This window comes from Idiotropiscis lumnitzeri, chromosome 4 (assembly GCF_059441095.1).
Source record: "Idiotropiscis lumnitzeri isolate Australia: NSW breed Sydney's pygmy pipehorse chromosome 4, RoL_Ilum_1.0, whole genome shotgun sequence".
NCBI lineage: Eukaryota > Metazoa > Chordata > Actinopteri > Syngnathiformes > Syngnathidae > Idiotropiscis > Idiotropiscis lumnitzeri.
The window spans coordinates 25,746,028-25,762,975 of record NC_142394.1 but is presented as its reverse complement, the minus strand read 5'-3'; the positions used below and the strand labels follow the sequence as shown (position 1 = coordinate 25,762,975).

At 44.5% G+C, this 16,948-nt stretch overlaps 2 protein-coding genes across 2 annotated transcripts; both read right to left on the bottom strand.

Annotated features, from left to right (window-relative positions):
* Positions 1 to 1,497: 1,497 nt before the first annotated feature.
* LOC148338842 (uncharacterized) lies at positions 1,498 to 7,163 on the bottom strand. The gene is made up of 10 exons (XM_088293511.1): positions 7,045 to 7,163; positions 6,642 to 6,877; positions 5,986 to 6,268; positions 5,085 to 5,446; positions 4,926 to 5,011; positions 4,809 to 4,852; positions 4,521 to 4,765; positions 3,138 to 3,862; positions 2,622 to 2,680; positions 1,498 to 1,960 (listed from the first exon to the last, which is right to left on the bottom strand). Exons 1-10 carry the CDS (start codon positions 7,161 to 7,163, stop codon positions 1,498 to 1,500), a joined length of 2,622 nt encoding a protein of 873 aa, XP_088149637.1.
* A 605-nt stretch (positions 7,164 to 7,768) lies between these two features.
* On the bottom strand, positions 7,769 to 16,041 carry LOC148338841 (uncharacterized). Its single transcript, XM_088293510.1, has 10 exons — positions 14,326 to 16,041; positions 13,114 to 13,672; positions 12,409 to 13,064; positions 12,082 to 12,200; positions 10,918 to 11,765; positions 10,516 to 10,701; positions 9,753 to 10,239; positions 8,770 to 9,560; positions 8,029 to 8,705; positions 7,769 to 7,855 (listed from the first exon to the last, which is right to left on the bottom strand). The coding sequence occupies exons 1-10, from the start codon at positions 16,039 to 16,041 to the stop codon at positions 7,769 to 7,771; spliced, it is 6,126 nt and encodes a 2,041-aa protein (XP_088149636.1).
* Positions 16,042 to 16,948: the final 907 nt, after the last annotated feature.

Sequence of the window (16,948 nt, the reverse complement as noted above, 5' to 3'; positions counted from 1 at the left end):
GTGGCAATGTTTGTTGTTTCCACAGGTGTCTTGAATGCCGTTGTCGTCGATGCTATTGTTGTGGCAACTCTTGTTGTTTTGGCAAGTGATGTTACTGCTGTTGTTGTGGCAACTGTTTTTGCTTTTGCCGTTGTTGTGTCAACAGTTGTTGTTTCAGCAGATGTCATTACTGCTGTTGTTGTTGAGTCTGTTGTCAAAGCTTTCGTTGTTTCTAGCGGTTTTGTGGCTAATGTTGTGGAATCTGTTGTGTCTGCTCCTGCTGTTGTGGCAACTGTTGTTGTGGCAAAGTTTGTTGTTTCTGCAGGCGTTGTAACTGCCAATGTGGTAGAGTCTGTTGTGGCAACGGTTGCTTTTTCTGCCGCTGTTGTCGAGTCTGTTGTTTTGGCCACTGTTGTTGTTTCTGCAGGTGTTGTCACTTCTGTTGTTGTTCCTATTCTTGTTGTGGCCACGTTTGTTGTTTCTGCAGGCGTTGGAACTGCCATTGTGGTAGAGTCTGTAGTGGCAATGGTTGTTGTTTCTGCTGCTGTTTTAGAGTCTGTTGTTTTGGCCACTGTTGTTGTTTCTGCTGGTGTTGTCACTTCGGTTGTTGTTCCTATTCTTGTTGTGGCCACGTTTGTTGTTTCCGCAGGCGTTGTGACTGCCGGTGTGGTGGAGTCTGTTGTGGCAACTGTTGTTGTTTCTGCCGTTGTTGTAGAATCTGTTGGTTTGGCCACTGTTGTTGTTTCTGCAGGTGTTGTTAATTCTGTTGTTGTTCCGATTGTCGTGGCAACATTTGTTGTTTCCGCAGGCGTTGTGACTGCCAGTGTGGTAGAGTCTGTAGTGGCAATGGTTGTTGTTTCTGCCGCTGTTGTAGAGTCTGTTGTTTTGGCCACTGTTGTTGTTTCTGCTGGTGTTGTCACTTCCGTTGTTGTTCCTATTGTTGTTGTGGCAACATTTGTTGTTTCTGCAGGCGTTGTAACTGCAATTGTGGTAAAGTCTGTTGTGGCAACGGTCGTTGTTTCTGCCGTTGTTTTAGATTCAGTTGTTTTGGCCACTGTTGTTGTTTCTGCAGGTGTTGTCACTTCGGTTGTTGTTCCTATTGTTGTTGTGGCAACATTTGGTGTTTCGGCAGGTGTTGTTACTGCCGGTGTGGTAGAGTCTGTTGTGGCAACTGTTGTTGTTTCTGCCGTTATTTTAGATTCAGTTGTTTTGGCCACTGTTGTTATTTCTGCAGGTGTTGTCACTTCTGTTGTTGTTCCTATTGTTGTGGCAACATTTGGTGTTTCGGCAGGTGTTGTTACTGCCGGTGTGGTAGAGTCTGTTGTGGCAACTGTTGTTGTTTCTGCCGTTATTTTAGATTCAGTTGTTTTGGCCACTGTTGTTATTTCTGCAGGTGTTGTCACTTCTGTTGTTGTTCCGATTGTCGTGGCAACATTTGTTGTTTCCGCAGGCGTTGTTACTGCCGGTGTGGTAGAGTCTATTGTGGCAACTGTTGTTGTTTCTGCCGTTATTTTAGATTCAGTTGTTTTGGCCACTGTTGTTATTTCTGCAGGTGTTGTCACTTCTGTTGTTGTTCCGATTGTCGTGGCAACATTTGTTGTTTCCGCAGGCGTTGTGACTGCCGGTGTGGTAGAGTCTGTAGTAGCAACTGTTGTTGTTTCTGCCGCTGTTGTAGAATCTGTTGTTTTGGCCACTGTTGTTGTTTCTGCAGGTGTTGTCACTTCGATTGTTGTTCCTATTGTTGTTGTGGCAACGTTTGTTGTTTCCGCAGGCGTTGTTACTGCCGGTGTGGTAGAGTCTGTTTTGGCAACTGTTGTTGTTTCTGCCGTTGTAGTCGAGTCTGTTGTTTTGGCCACTGTTGTTGTTTCTGCAGGTGTTGTCATTTCTGTTGTTGTTCCTATTGTTGTGGCAACATTTGGTGTTTCGGCAGGCGTTGTTACTGCCGGTGTGGTAGAGTCTGTTGTGGCAACTGTTGTTGTTTCTGCCGTTGTTTTAGATTCAGTTGTTTTGGCCACTGTTGTTGTTTCTGCAGGTGTTGTCACTTCGATTGTTGTTCCTATTGTTGTTGTGGCAACGTTTGTTGTTTCCGCAGGCGTTGTGACTGCTGGTGTGGTAGAGTCTGTAGTGACAACGGTTGTTGTTTCTGCCGTTGTTTTAGATTCAGTTGTTTTGGCCACTGTTGTTGTTTCTGCAGGTGTTGTCACTTCGATTGTTGTTCCTATTGTTGTTGTGGCAACGTTTGTTGTTTCCGCAGGCGTTGTTACTGCCGGTGTGGTAGAGTCTGTTGTTTTGGCCACTGTTGTTGTTTCTTCAGGTGTATTCACTTCTGTTGTTCCTATTGTTGTAGCAACGTTTGTTGTTTCCGCAGGCGTTGTGACTGCCGATGTGGTAGAGTCTGTTGTGGCAACTGTTGTTGTTTCTGCCGTTGTTTTAGATTCAGTTGTTTTGGCCACTGTTGTTGTTTCTGCAGGTGTTGTCACTTCGATTGTTGTTCCTATTGTTGTTGTGGCAACGTTTGTTGTTTCCGCAGGCGTTGTTACTGCCGGTGTGGTAGAGTCTGTTTTGGCAACTGTTGTTGTTTCTGCCGTTGTTGTAGAGTCTGTTGTTTTGGCCACTGTTGTTGTTTCTGCTGGTGTTGTTACTTCCGTTGTTGTTCCTCTTGTTGTTGTGGCAACATTTGTTGTTTCTGCAGGCGTTGTAACTGCAATTGTGGTAAAGTCTGTTGTGGCAACGGTCGTTGTTACTGCCGCTGTAGTCGAGTCTGTTGTTTTGGCCACTGTTGTTGTTTCTTCAGGTGTATTCACTTCTGTTGTTCCGATTGTTGTAGCAACGTTTGTTGTTTCCGCAGGCGTTGTGACTGCCGATGTGGTAGTGTCTGTTGTGGCAACTGTTGTTGTTTCTGCCGCTGTTGTAGATTCAGTTGTTTTGGCCACTGTTGTTGTTTCTGCACGTGTTGTCACTTCGGTTGTTGTTCCTATTGTTGTTGTGGCAACATTTGTTGTTTCTGCAGGCGTTGTAACTGCAATTGTGGTAAAGTCTGTTGTGGCAACGGTCGTTGTTACTGCCGCTGTAGTCGAGTCTGTTTCTGCAGGTGTTGTCACTTCTGTTGTTGTTCCTATTGTTGTGGCAACATTTGGTGTTTCCGCAGGCGTTGTTACTGCCGGTGTGGTAGAGTCTGTTTTGGCAACTGTTGTTGTTTCTGCCGTTGTTGTAGAGTCTGTTGTTTTGGCCACTGTTGTTGTTTCTTCAGGTGTATTCACTTCTGTTGTTCCTATTGTTGTAGCAACGTTTGTTGTTTCCGCAGGCGTTGTGACTGCCGATGTGGTAGTGTCTGTTGTGGCAACTGTTGTTGTTTCTGCCGTTGTTGTAGAATCTGTTGTTTTGGCCACTGTTGTTGTTTCTGCAGGTGTTGTTAATTCTGTTGTTGTTACGATTGTTGTGGCAACATTTATTGTTTCCGCAGGCGTTGTGACTGTCGGTGTCGTAGAGTCTGTTGTGGCAATGATTGTTGTTTCTGCCACTGTTGTAGATTCTGTTATTTTGGCCAGTGTTGTTGTTTCTGCTGGTGTTGTCACTTCGGTTGTTGTTCCTATTCTTGTTGTGGCCACGTTTGTTGTTTCCGCAGACGTTGTTACTGCCGGTGTGGTAGAGTCTGTAGTGGCAATGGTTGTTGTTTCTGCCGCTGTTGTAAAGTCTGTTGTTTTGGCAACTGTTGTTGTTTCTGCTGGTGTTGTCACTTCGGTTGTTGTTCCTATTCTTGTTGTGGCCACGTTTGTTTTTTCCGCAGGCGTTGTGACTGCCGGTGTGGTAGAGTCTGTTGTGGCAACTGTTGTTGTTTCTGCCGTTGTTGTAGAATCTGTTGGTTTGGCCACTGTTGTTGTTTCTGCCGTTGTTGTAGAGTCTGTTGTTTTGGCCACTGTTGTTGTTTCTTCAGGTGTATTCACTTCTGTTGTTCCTATTGTTGTAGCAACGTTTGTTGTTTCCGCAGGCGTTGTGACTGCCGACGTGGTAGTGTCTGTTGTGGCAACTGTTGTTGTTTCTGCCGTTGTTTTAGATTCAGTTGTTTTGGCCACTGTTGTTGTTTCTGCAGGTGTTGTCACTTCGGTTGTTGTTCCTATTGTTGTTGTGGCAACATTTGTTGTTTCTGCAGGCGTTGTACCTGCCAATGTGGTAGAGTCTGTTGTGGCAACGGTCGTTGTTTCTGCCGTTGTTTTAGATTCAGTTGTTTTGGCCACTGTTGTTGTTTCTGCAGGTGTTGTCACTTCCGTTGTTGTGGCAACATTTGTTGTTTCTGCAGGCGTTGTAACTGCAATTGTGGTAAAGTCTGTTGTGGCAACGGTCGTTGTTACTGCCGCTGTAGTCGAGTCTGTTGTTTTGGCCACTGTTGTTGTTTCTGCAGGTGTTGTCACTTCTGTTGTTGTTCCTATTGTTGTGGCAACATTTGGTGTTTCGGCAGGCGTTGTTACTGCCGGTGTGGTAGAGTCTGTTGTGGCAACTGTTGTTGTTTCTGCCGTTGTTTTAGATTCAGTTGTTTTGGCCACTGTTGTTGTTTCTGCAGGTGTTGTTAATTCTGTTGTTGTTCCGATTGTCGTGGCAACATTTGTTGTTTCCGCAGGCGTTGTGACTGCCAGTGTGGTAGAGTCTGTAGTGGCAATGGTTGTTGTTTCTGCCGCTGTTGTAGAGTCTGTTGTTTTGGCCACTGTTGTTGTTTCTGCTGGTGTTGTCACTTCCGTTGTTGTTCCTATTGTTGTTGTGGCAACATTTGTTGTTTCTGCAGGCGTTGTAACTGCAATTGTGGTAAAGTCTGTTGTGGCAACGGTCGTTGTTACTGCCGCTGTAGTCGAGTCTGTTGTTTTGGCCACTGTTGTTGTTTCTGCAGGTGTTGTCATTTCTGTTGTTGTTCCTATTGTTGTGGCAACATTTGGTGTTTCGGCAGGTGTTGTTACTGCCGGTGTGGTAGAGTCTGTTGTGGCAACTGTTGTTGTTTCTGCCGTTATTTTAGATTCAGTTGTTTTGGCCACTGTTGTTATTTCTGCAGGTGTTGTCACTTCTGTTGTTGTTCCGATTGTCGTGGCAACATTTGTTGTTTCCGCAGGCGTTGTGACTGCCGGTGTGGTAGAGTCTGTAGTAGCAACTGTTGTTGTTTCTGCCGCTGTTGTAGAATCTGTTGTTTTGGCCACTGTTGTTGTTTCTGCAGGTGTTGTCACTTCCGTTGTTGTGCCTATTGTTGTTGTGGCAACGTTTGTTGTTTCCGCAGGCGTTGTTACTGCCGGTGTGGTAGAGTCTGTTTTGGCAACTGTTGTTGTTTCTGCCGTTGTAGTCGAGTCTGTTGTTTTGGCCACTGTTGTTGTTTCTGCAGGTGTTGTCATTTCTGTTGTTGTTCCTATTGTTGTGGCAACATTTGGTGTTTCGGCAGGCGTTGTTACTGCCGGTGTGGTAGAGTCTGTTGTGGCAACTGTTGTTGTTTCTGCCGTTGTTTTAGATTCAGTTGTTTTGGCCACTGTTGTTGTTTCTGCAGGTGTTGTCACTTCGATTGTTGTTCCTATTGTTGTTGTGGCAACGTTTGTTGTTTCCGCAGGCGTTGTGACTGCTGGTGTGGTAGAGTCTGTAGTGACAATGGTTGTTGTTTCTGCCGCTGTTGTAGATTCTGTTGTTTTGGCCATTGTTGATGTTTCTGCAGGTTTTGTCACTTCTGTTGTTGTTCCTATTGTTGTTGTGGCAACTGTTGTTGTTTCTGCCGCTATTGTAGATTCTGTTGTTTTGGCCACTGTTGTTGTTTCTGCAGGTGTTGTCACTTCGATTGTTGTTCCTACTGTTGTTGTGGCAACATTTGTTGTCTCCGCAGGCGTTGTGACTGCCAGTGTGGTAGAGTCTGTAGTGACAATGGTTGTTGTTTCTGCCGCTGTTGTAGATTCTGTTGTTTTGGCCATTGTTGATGTTTCTGCAGGTTTTGTCACTTCTGTTGTTGTTCCTATTGTTGTGGCAACATTTGGTGTTTCGGCAGGCGTTGTTACTGCCGGTGTGGTAGAGTCTGTTGTGGCAACTGTTGTTGTTTCTGCCGTTGTTTTAGATTCAGTTGTTTTGGCCACTGTTGTTGTTTCTGCAGGTGTTGTCACTTCTGTTGTTGTTCCGATTGTCGTGGCAACATTTGTTGTTTCCGCAGGCGTTGTTACTGCCGGTGTGGTAGAGTCTGTTGTGGCAACTGTTGTTGTTTCTGCCGTTGTTTTAGATTCAGTTGTTTTGGCCACTGTTGTTGTTTCTGCAGGTGTTGTCACTTCGATTGTTGTTCCTATTGTTGTTGTGGCAACGTTTGTTGTTTCCGCAGGCGTTGTGACTGCCATTGTGGTTAAGTCTGTTGTGGAAACTGTTGTTGTTTCTGCCGTTATTTTAGATTCAGTTGTTTTGGCCACTGTTGTTGTTTCTGCAGGTGTTGTCACTTCGATTGTTGTTCCTATTGTTGTTGTGGCAACGTTTGTTGTTTCCGCAGGCGTTGTGACTGCCATTGTGGTTAAGTCTGTTGTGGAAACTGTTGTTGTTTCTGCCGTTATTTTAGATTCAGTTGTTTTGGCCACTGTTGTTGTTTCTGCAGGTGTTGTCACTTCGATTGTTGTTCCTATTGTTGTTGTGGCCACGTTTGTTGTTTCCGCAGGCGTTGTGACTACCGGTGTGGTAGAGTCTGTTGTGGCAACGATTGTTGTTACTGCCGCTGTAGTCGAGTCTGTTGTTTTGGCCACTGTTGTTGTTTCTGCAGGTGTTGTGACTGCCGGTGTGGTAGACTCTGTCGTGGCAATGGCCGATGTCGTCTCTTCTGTTGTTGTTGCAGCAGAAGTTTTTTCTTCTGTAGTTGTGGCAACATTTGTTGTTTCTACAGGTGTCATCACTGCCGCTGTGGGAGAATCTGTCATTGGGACTCTTGTTGTTTCAGTAGATGTCATTGCTGTTGTTGTTGTGGCAACTGTTGTTTTTTCGGCAGGCATTGTCACTTGTGTAGTTGCTTCTGTTGTGGTCAAAGTAGTTCTTGCGGTTGCAGTAGATTGTGTCGTTGAAGCAGCTATGGGTGTTGACTCAACAGTGATGGAGCTGGTTTCAATATCAAAGCCACTGACAGTTAAAGCCGCATCGGACAAGACGTCCGCAATTTGTGTGTTACTTGGCGTGGATGAAGCTGTGAACTCAACATCCATGATATTCACAACTGAGCCCCTCCTGCAGAACAAATTGCAAAACACATTTGTAAATTGTGATTACTCCAAGATGTAGTTAACATTTTTGACAAAAAACAACACCATGGAAGTACCTGAATCCAATGATAATGCAAAACAAGAAGGAGGGACCGAATCTCGTAGAAAATATCTCTGTAAGCTATGGAATTGGAAATAAAAAAAAATGACAATCAGAATTCACAATGAATTGCGTTGTGTTGCACTTTTTTCTTCTAACATGACTTACTTGTGCAATGATCATGGCTGCTCTGTTTTGGTAAGCTGTAGATTTTGGATTCAGCAAATCATCCAGAAATATGCTTTGAAGAGACCTAAAAGTAACTCGTTTTGTAGTTGTGTCAATATTGTCTGCTGTGGCAACTGTTTTAGAGGATGTCATTCCTATGGTTGTTTTGGCAAATGTTGTTTCCGAAGGCGTTGTCACTGTGATTGTTGTTGCAATAATTTCAGCAGGTGACTTGACTTCCATTGTAGTAGAGCCTGTTTTTGTGCCAACTGTTGTGTTTTCCACAGGTGCAGTGGTTGCCGTTGTGGTCGAGTCTGTTGTTGTGGCAACTGCTGTTGCTTCAGAAAGTGTTGTCACTGCAGTTGTTGGGGCAGCTGTTGTTTTTTCTGCCGCTGTTGTGGAAACAGTTGTTGGTTCTCCAGGTGTCCTGATTGCCATCGTGGTCAAATCTGTTATTGTGGCCACTGTTGTTGTTTCCACGGGTGTCGTGATTGCCGTTGTTGTCGAATCTGTTTTTGTGGCTACTGTTGTTTTTTCTGCTGTTATTGTGGCAGCAGTTGTTGTGGTAGCTGTTGCTGTTTCCACAAGTGTTATGATTGCCGTTGTTGTCAAGTCTGTTGTAGGTACTGTCGTCTTTTCTGCTGTTGTTGTGGCAGCAGTTGTTATGGCTACTGTTGTCTTTTCCACAGGTGTCGTGATTGCCGTTGTTGTTGACTCTGTTGTTGTGGCAATGGTTGTTTTTTCTGCTGTTGTTGTGCCAGCTGTTGTTGTGGCTACGGTTGTCTTTTCCACAGGTGTCGTGATTGCCGTTGTTGTTGAGTCTGTTGTTGTGGCAATGGTTGTTTTTTCTGCAGTTGTTGTGGCAGCCGTTGTTGATTCCACAGGTGTAATCATTGCGGTTGTTGTCAAGTCGGTTGTTGAAGCCGCCGTTTGTTCTGCTGTTGTTGTGGCAGCTGTTGTTGTTTCCACAGGTGCCGTGATTGCTGTTGTGGTAGAGTCTGGAGTTGTGACAACTGTTGTTGTTTCCACAGGTGTCGTGATTGCCGTTGTTGTCGAGTCTGTTGTTGTGGCAACGGTTGTTTTTTCGGCTGTTGTTGTGGCAGTAGTTGTTGTGGCAGCATTTGATGTTTCCACAGGTGTCATAATTACCGGTGTTGTCGAGTCTGTTGTTGTAGCTACTGTTGTTTTTTCTGCAGTTGTTGTGGCAGCTGTTGTTGTTTCCGCGGGTGTTGTGATTGCCGTTGTCAAGTGTGTTGTTGTAGCTACTGTTGTTTTTTCTGCCGTTGTTGTTCCGACTGTTTTTGTGGCTCCTGTTGTTGTTTCCACAGGTGTCATGATTGCCGTTGTTGTCAAGTCTGTTGTTGTCGCTTCTGTTGTTTCTTCTGCCGTTGTTGTTACAACTGTTTTTGTTGCTCCTGTTGTTGTTTCCACAGGTGTCATGATTGCCGTTGTTGTCAAGTCTGTTGTTGTAGCTACTGCTGTTTTTTCTGCTGTTGTTGTTCCAACTGTTGTTGTGGCTACTGTTGTCTTTTCCACAGGTGTCGTGATTGCCGTTGTTGTTGAGTCTGTTGTTGTGGCAATGGTTGTTTTTTCTGCTGTTGTTGTTCCAACTGTTGTTGTGGCTACTGTTGTCTTTTCCACAGGTGTCGTGATTGCCATTGTTGTCAAGTCTGTTGTTGTAGCTACTGTTGTTTTTTCTGCTGTTGTTGTGGCTGCAGTTGTTATGGCAGCTGTTGTTGATTCCACAGGTGTCGTGATTACCGTCGTGGTCGAGTCTGTTGTTGTGGCATCTGTTATTGTTTCCACAAGTGTCATGGTTGCCTTTGTTGTCGAGTCTGTCGTTGTAGCAACAGTTGTTTTTTCTGCAGTTGTTGTGGCAGCTGTTGTTGATTCCACAGGTGTTGTGATTGCTGTTGTGGTCGAGTCTGGAGTTGTGAAAACTGTTGTTTTTTCTACAGGTGTTGTGATTGCCGCTGTGGTCGAGTCTGTTGTTGTAGCTACTGTTGTTTTTTCTGCAGTTGTTGTGGCAGCTGTTGTTGTTTCCGCAGGTGTTGTGATTGCCGTTGTCAAGTGTGTTGTTGTAGCTACTGTTGTTTTTTCTGCCGTTGTTGTTCCAACTGTTTTTGTGGCGCCTGTTGTTGTTTCCACAGGTGTCGTGATTGCCGTTGTTGTCAAGTCTGTTGTTGTAGCTACTGTTGTTTTTTCTGCTGTTGTTGTGCCAGCTGTTGTTGTGGCTACTGTTGTCTTTTCCACAGGTGTCGTGATTGCCGTTGTTGTTGAGTCTGTTGTTGTGGCAATGGTTGTTTTCTCTGCTGTTGTTGTGCCAGCTGTTGTTGTGGCAGCTGTTGTTGTTTCCACAGGTGTCGTGATTGCTGTTGTGGTCGTGTCTGGAGTTGTGAAAACTGTTGTTTTTTCGACAGGTGTTGTGATTGCCGCTGTGGTCGAGTCTGTTGTTGCAGCTACTGTTGTTTTTTCTGCAGTTGTTGTGGCAGCTGTTGTTGTTTCCGCAGGTGTTGTGATTGCCGTTGTCAAGTGTGTTGTTGTAGCTACTGTTGTTTTTTCTGCCGTTGTTGTTCCAACTGTTTTTGTGGCTCCTGTTGTTGTTTCCACAGGTGTCGTGATTGCCGTTGTTGTCAAGTCTGTTGTTGTAGCTACTGTTGTTTTTTCTGATGTTGTTGTGCCAACTGTTGTTGTGGCTACTGTTGTCTTTTCCACAGGTGTCGTGATTGCCGTTGTTGTTGAGTCTGTTGTTGTGGCAATGGTTGTTTTTTCTGCTGTTGTTGTGCCAGCTCTTGTTGTGGCTACTGTTGTCTTTTCCACAGGTGTCGTGATTGCCGTTGTTGTCGAGTCTGTTGTTGTAGCTACGGTTGTTTTTTCTGCTGTTGTTGTGCCAGCTGTTGTTGTGGCTACTGTTGTCTTTTCCACAGGTGTCGTGATTGCCGTTGTTGTTGAGTCTGTTGTTGTGGCAATGGTTGTTTTTTCTGCTGTTGTTGTGCTAGCTGTTGTTGTGGCAGCTGTTGTTTCCACAGGTGTCGTGATTGCTGTTGTGGTCGAGTCTGGAGTTGTGAAAACTGTTGTTTTTTCTACAGGTGTTGTGATTGCCGCTGTGGTCGAGTCTGTTGTTGCAGCTACTGTTGTTGTGCCAGCTGTTGTTGTGGCTACTGTTGTCTTTTCCACAGGTGTCGTGATTGCCGTTGTTGTCAAGTCTGTTGTTGTAGCTACTGTTGTTTTTTCTGATGTTGTTGTGCCAGCTGTTGTTGTGGCTACTGTTGTCTTTTCCACAGGTGTCGTGATTGCCGTTGTTGTCAAGTCTGTTGTTGTAGCTACGGTTGTTTTTTCTGCTGTTGTTGTGCCAGCTGTTGTTGTGGCTACTGTTGTCTTTTCCACAGGTGTCGTGATTGCCGTTGTTGTTGAGTCTGTTGTTGTGGCAATGGTTGTTTTTTCTGCTGTTGTTGTGCTAGCTGTTGTTGTGGCAGCTGTTGTTTCCACAGGTGTCGTGATTGCTGTTGTGGTCGAGTCTGGAGTTGTGAAAACTGTTGTCTTTTCCACAGGTGTCGTGATTGCCGCTGTGGTCGAGTCTGTTGTTGCAGCTACTGTTGTTGTGCCAGCTGTTGTTGTGGCTACTGTTGTCTTTTCCACAGGTGTCGTGATTGCCGTTGTTGTCAAGTCTGTTGTTGTAGCTACTGTTGTTTTTTCTGATGTTGTTGTGCCAGCTGTTGTTGTGGCTACTGTTGTCTTTTCCACAGGTGTCGTGATTGCCGTTGTTGTCAAGTCTGTTGTTGTAGCTACTGTTGTTTTTTCTGCTGTTGTTGTGGCTGCAGTTGTTATGGCAGCTGTTGTTGATTCCACAGGTGTCGTGATTACCGTCGTGGTCGAGTCTGTTGTTGTGGCATCTGTTATTGTTTCCACAGGTGTCATGGTTGCCTTTGTTGTCGAGTCCGTCGTTGTGGCAACGGTTGTTTTTTCTGCAGTTGTTGTGGCAGCTGTTGTTGATTCCACAGGTGTCGTTATTGCTGTTGTGGTCGAGTCTGTGGTCGAGTCTGGAGTTGTGAAAACTGTTGTTTTTTCTACAGGTGTTGTGATTGCCGCTGTGGTCGAGTCTGTTGTTGTAGCTACTGTTGTTTTTTCTGCAGTTGTTGTGGCAGCTGTTGTTGTTTCCGCAGGTGTTGTGATTGCCGTTGTCAAGTGTGTTGTTGTAGCTACTGTTGTTTTTTCTGATGTTGTTGTGCCAGCTGTTGTTGTGGCTACTGTTGTCTTTTCCACAGGTGTCGTGATTGCCGTTGTTGTCGAGTCTGTTGTTGTAGCTACGGTTGTTTTTTCTGCTGTTGTTGTGCCAGCTGTTGTTGTGGCTACTGTTGTCTTTTCAACAGGTGTCGTGATTGCCGTTGTTGTTGAGTCTGTTGTTGTGGCAATGGTTGTTTTTTCTGCTGTTGTTGTGCCAGCTGTTATTGTGGCAGCTGTTGTTGTTTCCACAGATGTCGTGATTGCTGTTGTGGTCGAGTCTGGAGTTGTGAAAACTATTGTTTTTTCTACAGGTGTTGTGATTGCCGTTGTTGTCGAGTCTGTTGTTGTAGCTACGGTTGTTTTTTCTGCTGTTGTTGTGCCAGCTGTTGTTGTGGCTACTGTTGTCTTTTCCACAGGTGTCGTGATTGCCGTTGTTGTTGAGTCTGTTGTTGTGGCAATGGTTGTTTTTTCTGCTGTTGTTGTGCCAGCTGTTGTTGTTGTAGCTGTTGTTGTTTCCACAGGTGTCGTGATTGCTGTTGTGGTCGAGTCTGGAGTTGTGAAAACTGTTGTTTTTTCTACAGGTGTTGTGATTGCCGCTGTGGTCGAGTCTGTTGTTGTAGCTACTGTTGTTTTTTCTGCAGTTGTTGTGGCAGCTGTTGTTGTTTCCGCAGGTGTTGTGATTGCCGTTGTCAAGTGTGTTGTTGTAGCTACGGTTGTTTTTTCTGCCGTTGTTGTTCCAACTGTTGTTGTGGCTACTGTTGTCTTTTCCACAGGTGTCGTGATTGCCGTTGTTGTCGAGTCTGTTGTAGTAGCTACGGTTGTTTTTTCTGCTGTTGTTGTGCCAGCTGTTGTTGTGGCTACTGTTGTCTTTTCCACAGGTGTCGTGATTGCTGTTGTTGTAGCTACGGTTGTTTTTTCTGCTGTTGTTGTGCCAGCTGTTGTTGTGGCTACTGTTGTCTTTTCCACAGGTGTCGTGATTGCCGTTGTTGTCGAGTCTGTTGTTGTAGCTACGGTTGTTTTTTCTGCTGTTGTTGTGCCAGCTGTTGTTGTGGCTACTGTTGTCTTTTCCACAGGTGTCGTGATTGCTGTTGTTGTAGCTACTGTTGTTTTTTCTGCAGTTGTTGTGGCAGCTGTTGTTGTTTCCGCAGGTGTCGTGATTGCCGTTGTTGTCAAGTCTGTTGTTGTAGCTACTGTTGTTTTTTCTGATGTTGTTGTGCCAGCTGTTGTTGTGGCTACTGTTGTCTTTTCAACAGGTGTCGTGATTGCCGTTGTTGTTGAGTCTGTTGTTGTGGCAATGGTTGTTTTTTCTGCTGTTGTTGTGCCAGCTGTTGTTGTGGCAGCTGTTGTTGTTTCCACAGGTGTCGTGATTGCTGTTGTGGTCGAGTCTGGAGTTGTGAAAACTGTTGTTTTTTCTACAGGTGTTGTGATTGCCGCTGTGGTCGAGTCTGTTGTTGTAGCTACTGTTGTTTTTTCTGCAGTTGTTGTGGCAGCTGTTGTTGTTTCCGCAGGTGTTGTGATTGCCGTTGTCAAGTGTGTTGTTGTAGCTTCTGTTGTTTTTTCTGATGTTGTTGTACCAGCTGTTGTTGTGGCTACTGTTGTCTTTTCCACAGGTGTCGTGATTGCCGTTGTTGTCAAGTCTGTTGTTGTAGCTACTGTTGTTTTTTCTGATGTTGTTGTACCAGCTGTTGTTGTGGCTACTGTTGTCTTTTCCACAGGTGTCGTGATTGCCGTTGTTGTCAAGTCTGTTGTTGTAGCTACTGTTGTTTTTTCTGATGTTGTTGTGCCAGCTGTTGCTGTGGCTACTGTTGTCTTTTCCACAGGTGTTGTGATTGCCGTTGTTGTCGAGTCTGTTGTTGTAGCTACGGTTGTTTTTTCTGCTGTTGTTGTGCCAGCTGTTGTTGTGGCTACTGTTGTCTTTTCCACAGGTGTCGTGATTGCCGTTGTTGTCAAGTCTGTTGTTGTGGCAATGGTTGTTTTTTCTGCTGTTGTTGTGCCAGCTGTTATTGTGGCAGCTGTTTTTCTTTCCACAGATGTCGTGATTGCTGTTGTGGTCGAGTCTGGAGTTGTGAAAACTGTTGTTTTTTCTACAGGTGTTGTGATTGCCGTTGTTGTCGAGTCTGTTGTTGTAGCTACGGTTGTTTTTTCTGCTGTTGTTGTGCCAGCTGTTGTTGTGGCTACTGTTGTCTTTTCCACAGGTGTCGTGATTGCCGTTGTTGTTGAGTCTGTTGTTGTGGCAATGGTTGTTTTTTCTGCTGTTGTTGTGCCAGCTGTTGTTGTGGCTACTGTTGTCTTTTCCACAGGTGTCGTGATTGCCGTTGTTGTTGAGTCTGTTGTTGTGGCAATGGTTGTTTTTTCTGCTGTTGTTGTGCCAGCTGTTGTTGTTGTAGCTGTTGTTGTTTCCACAGGTGTCGTGATTGCCGCTGTGGTCGAGTCTGTTGTTGTAGCTACTGTTGTTTTTTCTGATGTTGTTGTGCCAGCTGTTGTTGTGGCTACTGTTGTCTTTTCCACAGGTGTCGTGATTGCCGTTGTTGTTGAGTCTGTTGTTGTGGCAATGGTTGTTTTTTCTCCTGTTGTTGTGCCAGCTGTTGTTGTGGCAGCTGTTGTTGTTTCCACAGGTGTCGTGATTGCTGTTGTGGTCGAGTCTGGAGTTGTGAAAACTGATGTTTTTTCTACAGGTGTTGTGATTGCCGCTGTGGTCGAGTCTGTTGTTGTAGCTACTGTTGTTTTTTCTGATGTTGTTGTACCAGCTGTTGTTGTGGCTACTGTTGTCTTTTCCACAGGTGTCGTGATTGCCGTTGTTGTCGAGTCTGTTGTTGTAGCTACGGTTGTTTTTTCTGCTGTTGTTGTGCCAGCTGTTGTTGTGGCAGCTGTTGTTGTTTCCACAGGTGTCGTGATTGCTGTTGTGGTCGAGTCTGGAGTTGTGAAAACTGTTGTTTTTTCTACAGGTGTTGTGATTGCCGCTGTGGTCGAGTCTGTTGTTGGAGCTACTGTTGTTTTTTCTGCAGTTGTTGTGGCAGCTGTTGTTGTTTCCGCAGGTGTTGTGATTGCCGTTGTCAAGTGTGTTGTTGTAGCTACGGTTGTTTTTTCTGCCGTTGTTGTTCCAACTGTTGTTGTGGCTACTGTTGTCTTTTCCACAGGTGTCGTGATTGCCGTTGTTGTTGAGTCTGTTGTTGTGGCAGTGGTTGTTTTTTCTGCTGTTGTTGTGCCAGCTGTTGTTGTGGCTTCTGTTGTCTTTTCCACAGGTGTCGTGATTGCCGTTGTTGTTGAGTCTGTTGTTGTGGCAATGGTTGTTTTTTCTGCTGTTGTTGTGCCAGCTGTTGTTGTGGCTACTGTTGTCTTTTCCACAGGTGTCGTCATTGCCATTGTTGTCAAGTCTGTTGTTGTAGCCACTGTTGTTTTTTCTGCAGTTGTTGTGGCAGCTGTTGTTGTTTCCGCGGGTGTCGTGATTACCGTTGTTGTCAAGTCTGTTGTTGTAGCTACTGTTGTTTTTTCTGATGTTGTTGTGCCAGCTGTTGTTGTGGCTACTGTTGTCTTTTCCACAGGTGTCGTGATTGCCGTTGTTGTCAAGTCTGTTGTTGTAGCTACTGTTGTTTTTTCTGCCGTTGTTGTTCCAACTGTTTTTGTGGCCCCTGTTGTTGTTTCCACAGGTGTCGTGATTGCCGTTGTTGTCAAGTCTGTTGTTGTAGCCACTGTTGTTTTTTCTGCAGTTGTTGTGGCAGCTGTTGTTGTTTCCACTGGTGTCGTGATTGCTTTTGTGGTCGAGTCCGTTGTTGTGGCAACTGTTGTTTTTTCCGCAGGTATCATGATTGTCGTTGTTGTCGAGTCTGTTGTTGTGGCAATGGTTGTTTTTTCTGCAGTTGTTCCAACTGTTGTTGTGGCTGCTGTTGTTGTTTCCACAGGTGCCATGATTGCCGTTGTTGTCAAGTCGGTTGTTGAAGCTACTGTTGTTTGTTCTGCTGTTGTGGTGGCAGCTTTTGTTGTTTCCCCTCTTGTCGTCATTGCCGTTGTGGTCGAGTCTGGAGTTGTGGCAACTGTTGTTTTTTGTACAGGTGTCGTGATTGCTGTTGTGGTTGAGTCTGTGTTTGTGGCATCTGTTGTTGTTTCTGCTGGTGTTATGACTGCCATTGTGCTCGAGTCTGGAGTGGTGGCAACTGTTGTTTTTTCTGCAGTTGTTGTTGCAGCTGTTGTTGTTTCCACTGGTGTCGTGATTGCTGTTGTGGTCGAGTCCGTTGTTGTAGCAACTGCTTTTGTTTCTGCAGGTGTTGTCACTGCTGCTGTTGTTGTCGCAACTGCTGTTTCTTCAGCAAGTGTCGTCACTGCTGTTTTTATGGTAACTGTTGTGGTTTCTGCTTTTGTGACAGCAGTCGTCGTTGTTTTCACAGGTGTCATGATTGCTGTTGTTGTCGAGTCTGTTGTTGTGGCTTCTGTTGTTTTTTCAGCTGTTGTTGTGGCAGTTGTTGTTGTGGCATCTGATGTTATTGATGACATTGTTGTTTCAGTGGGCGTCGTGACTGTAGTTTGTGTTGAGTCTGTTGTTCTGGTAACTGTTGTTAATTCCGCAGTTGTCTTCAACGCTGTTGTTGATTCTGTTTTTGAGGTAACGGTCGTTATGTCTTTCGCTGTTTTCCCTGAAATTGTATCTTCGGTTGTCACACATTCAGGCGTTGCCATTATGGTCGTTGTTGTTTCCCATGCTCTGGTTGTCCTTAAACCTTTATTTTGAAAAAATGACTTTTGAACTCTTTTCTGTTGTGTACAGGATTATACAACAAATGTGACGCACAGATCAAGTTACCTGTTAGAATCAGGAACGTTGTCATCATCCGTCGAACGAGCATCTTGTTTGGTTTATTCTTTACAATGGAAAATATTAATTAGACAAACCTGCAGATGGGTGGCAGCAATGTGGGTTCTTGTCTTAGTGCTGCCCCATTCAAACATTTTAATAAACAAACTTATTGCCTGTAATTAATCAAATTAAATAAATATAAAAGTGACTCATCACTATTTCCCACCAAACACACTTTTGTTCAATTCTATAATAATAATTATTATTATTGTAAATTAACACATATCAATGAAAATCAGAATTGAACGTAAAATGAGATACAATATGATATTTGTCTTTTGTACTTTTGATATTTTAGCTAAAATTATATTGATGATATTGATAATGGTATTATTAAATTAAATTGTATATTAAACTATGTCAAACACTTCAGCTTTAATATTTAAAATAATATCTGAATACAATTCAAACACTGGAATTAAAATGTCTTAAAAACTAATTTATTAA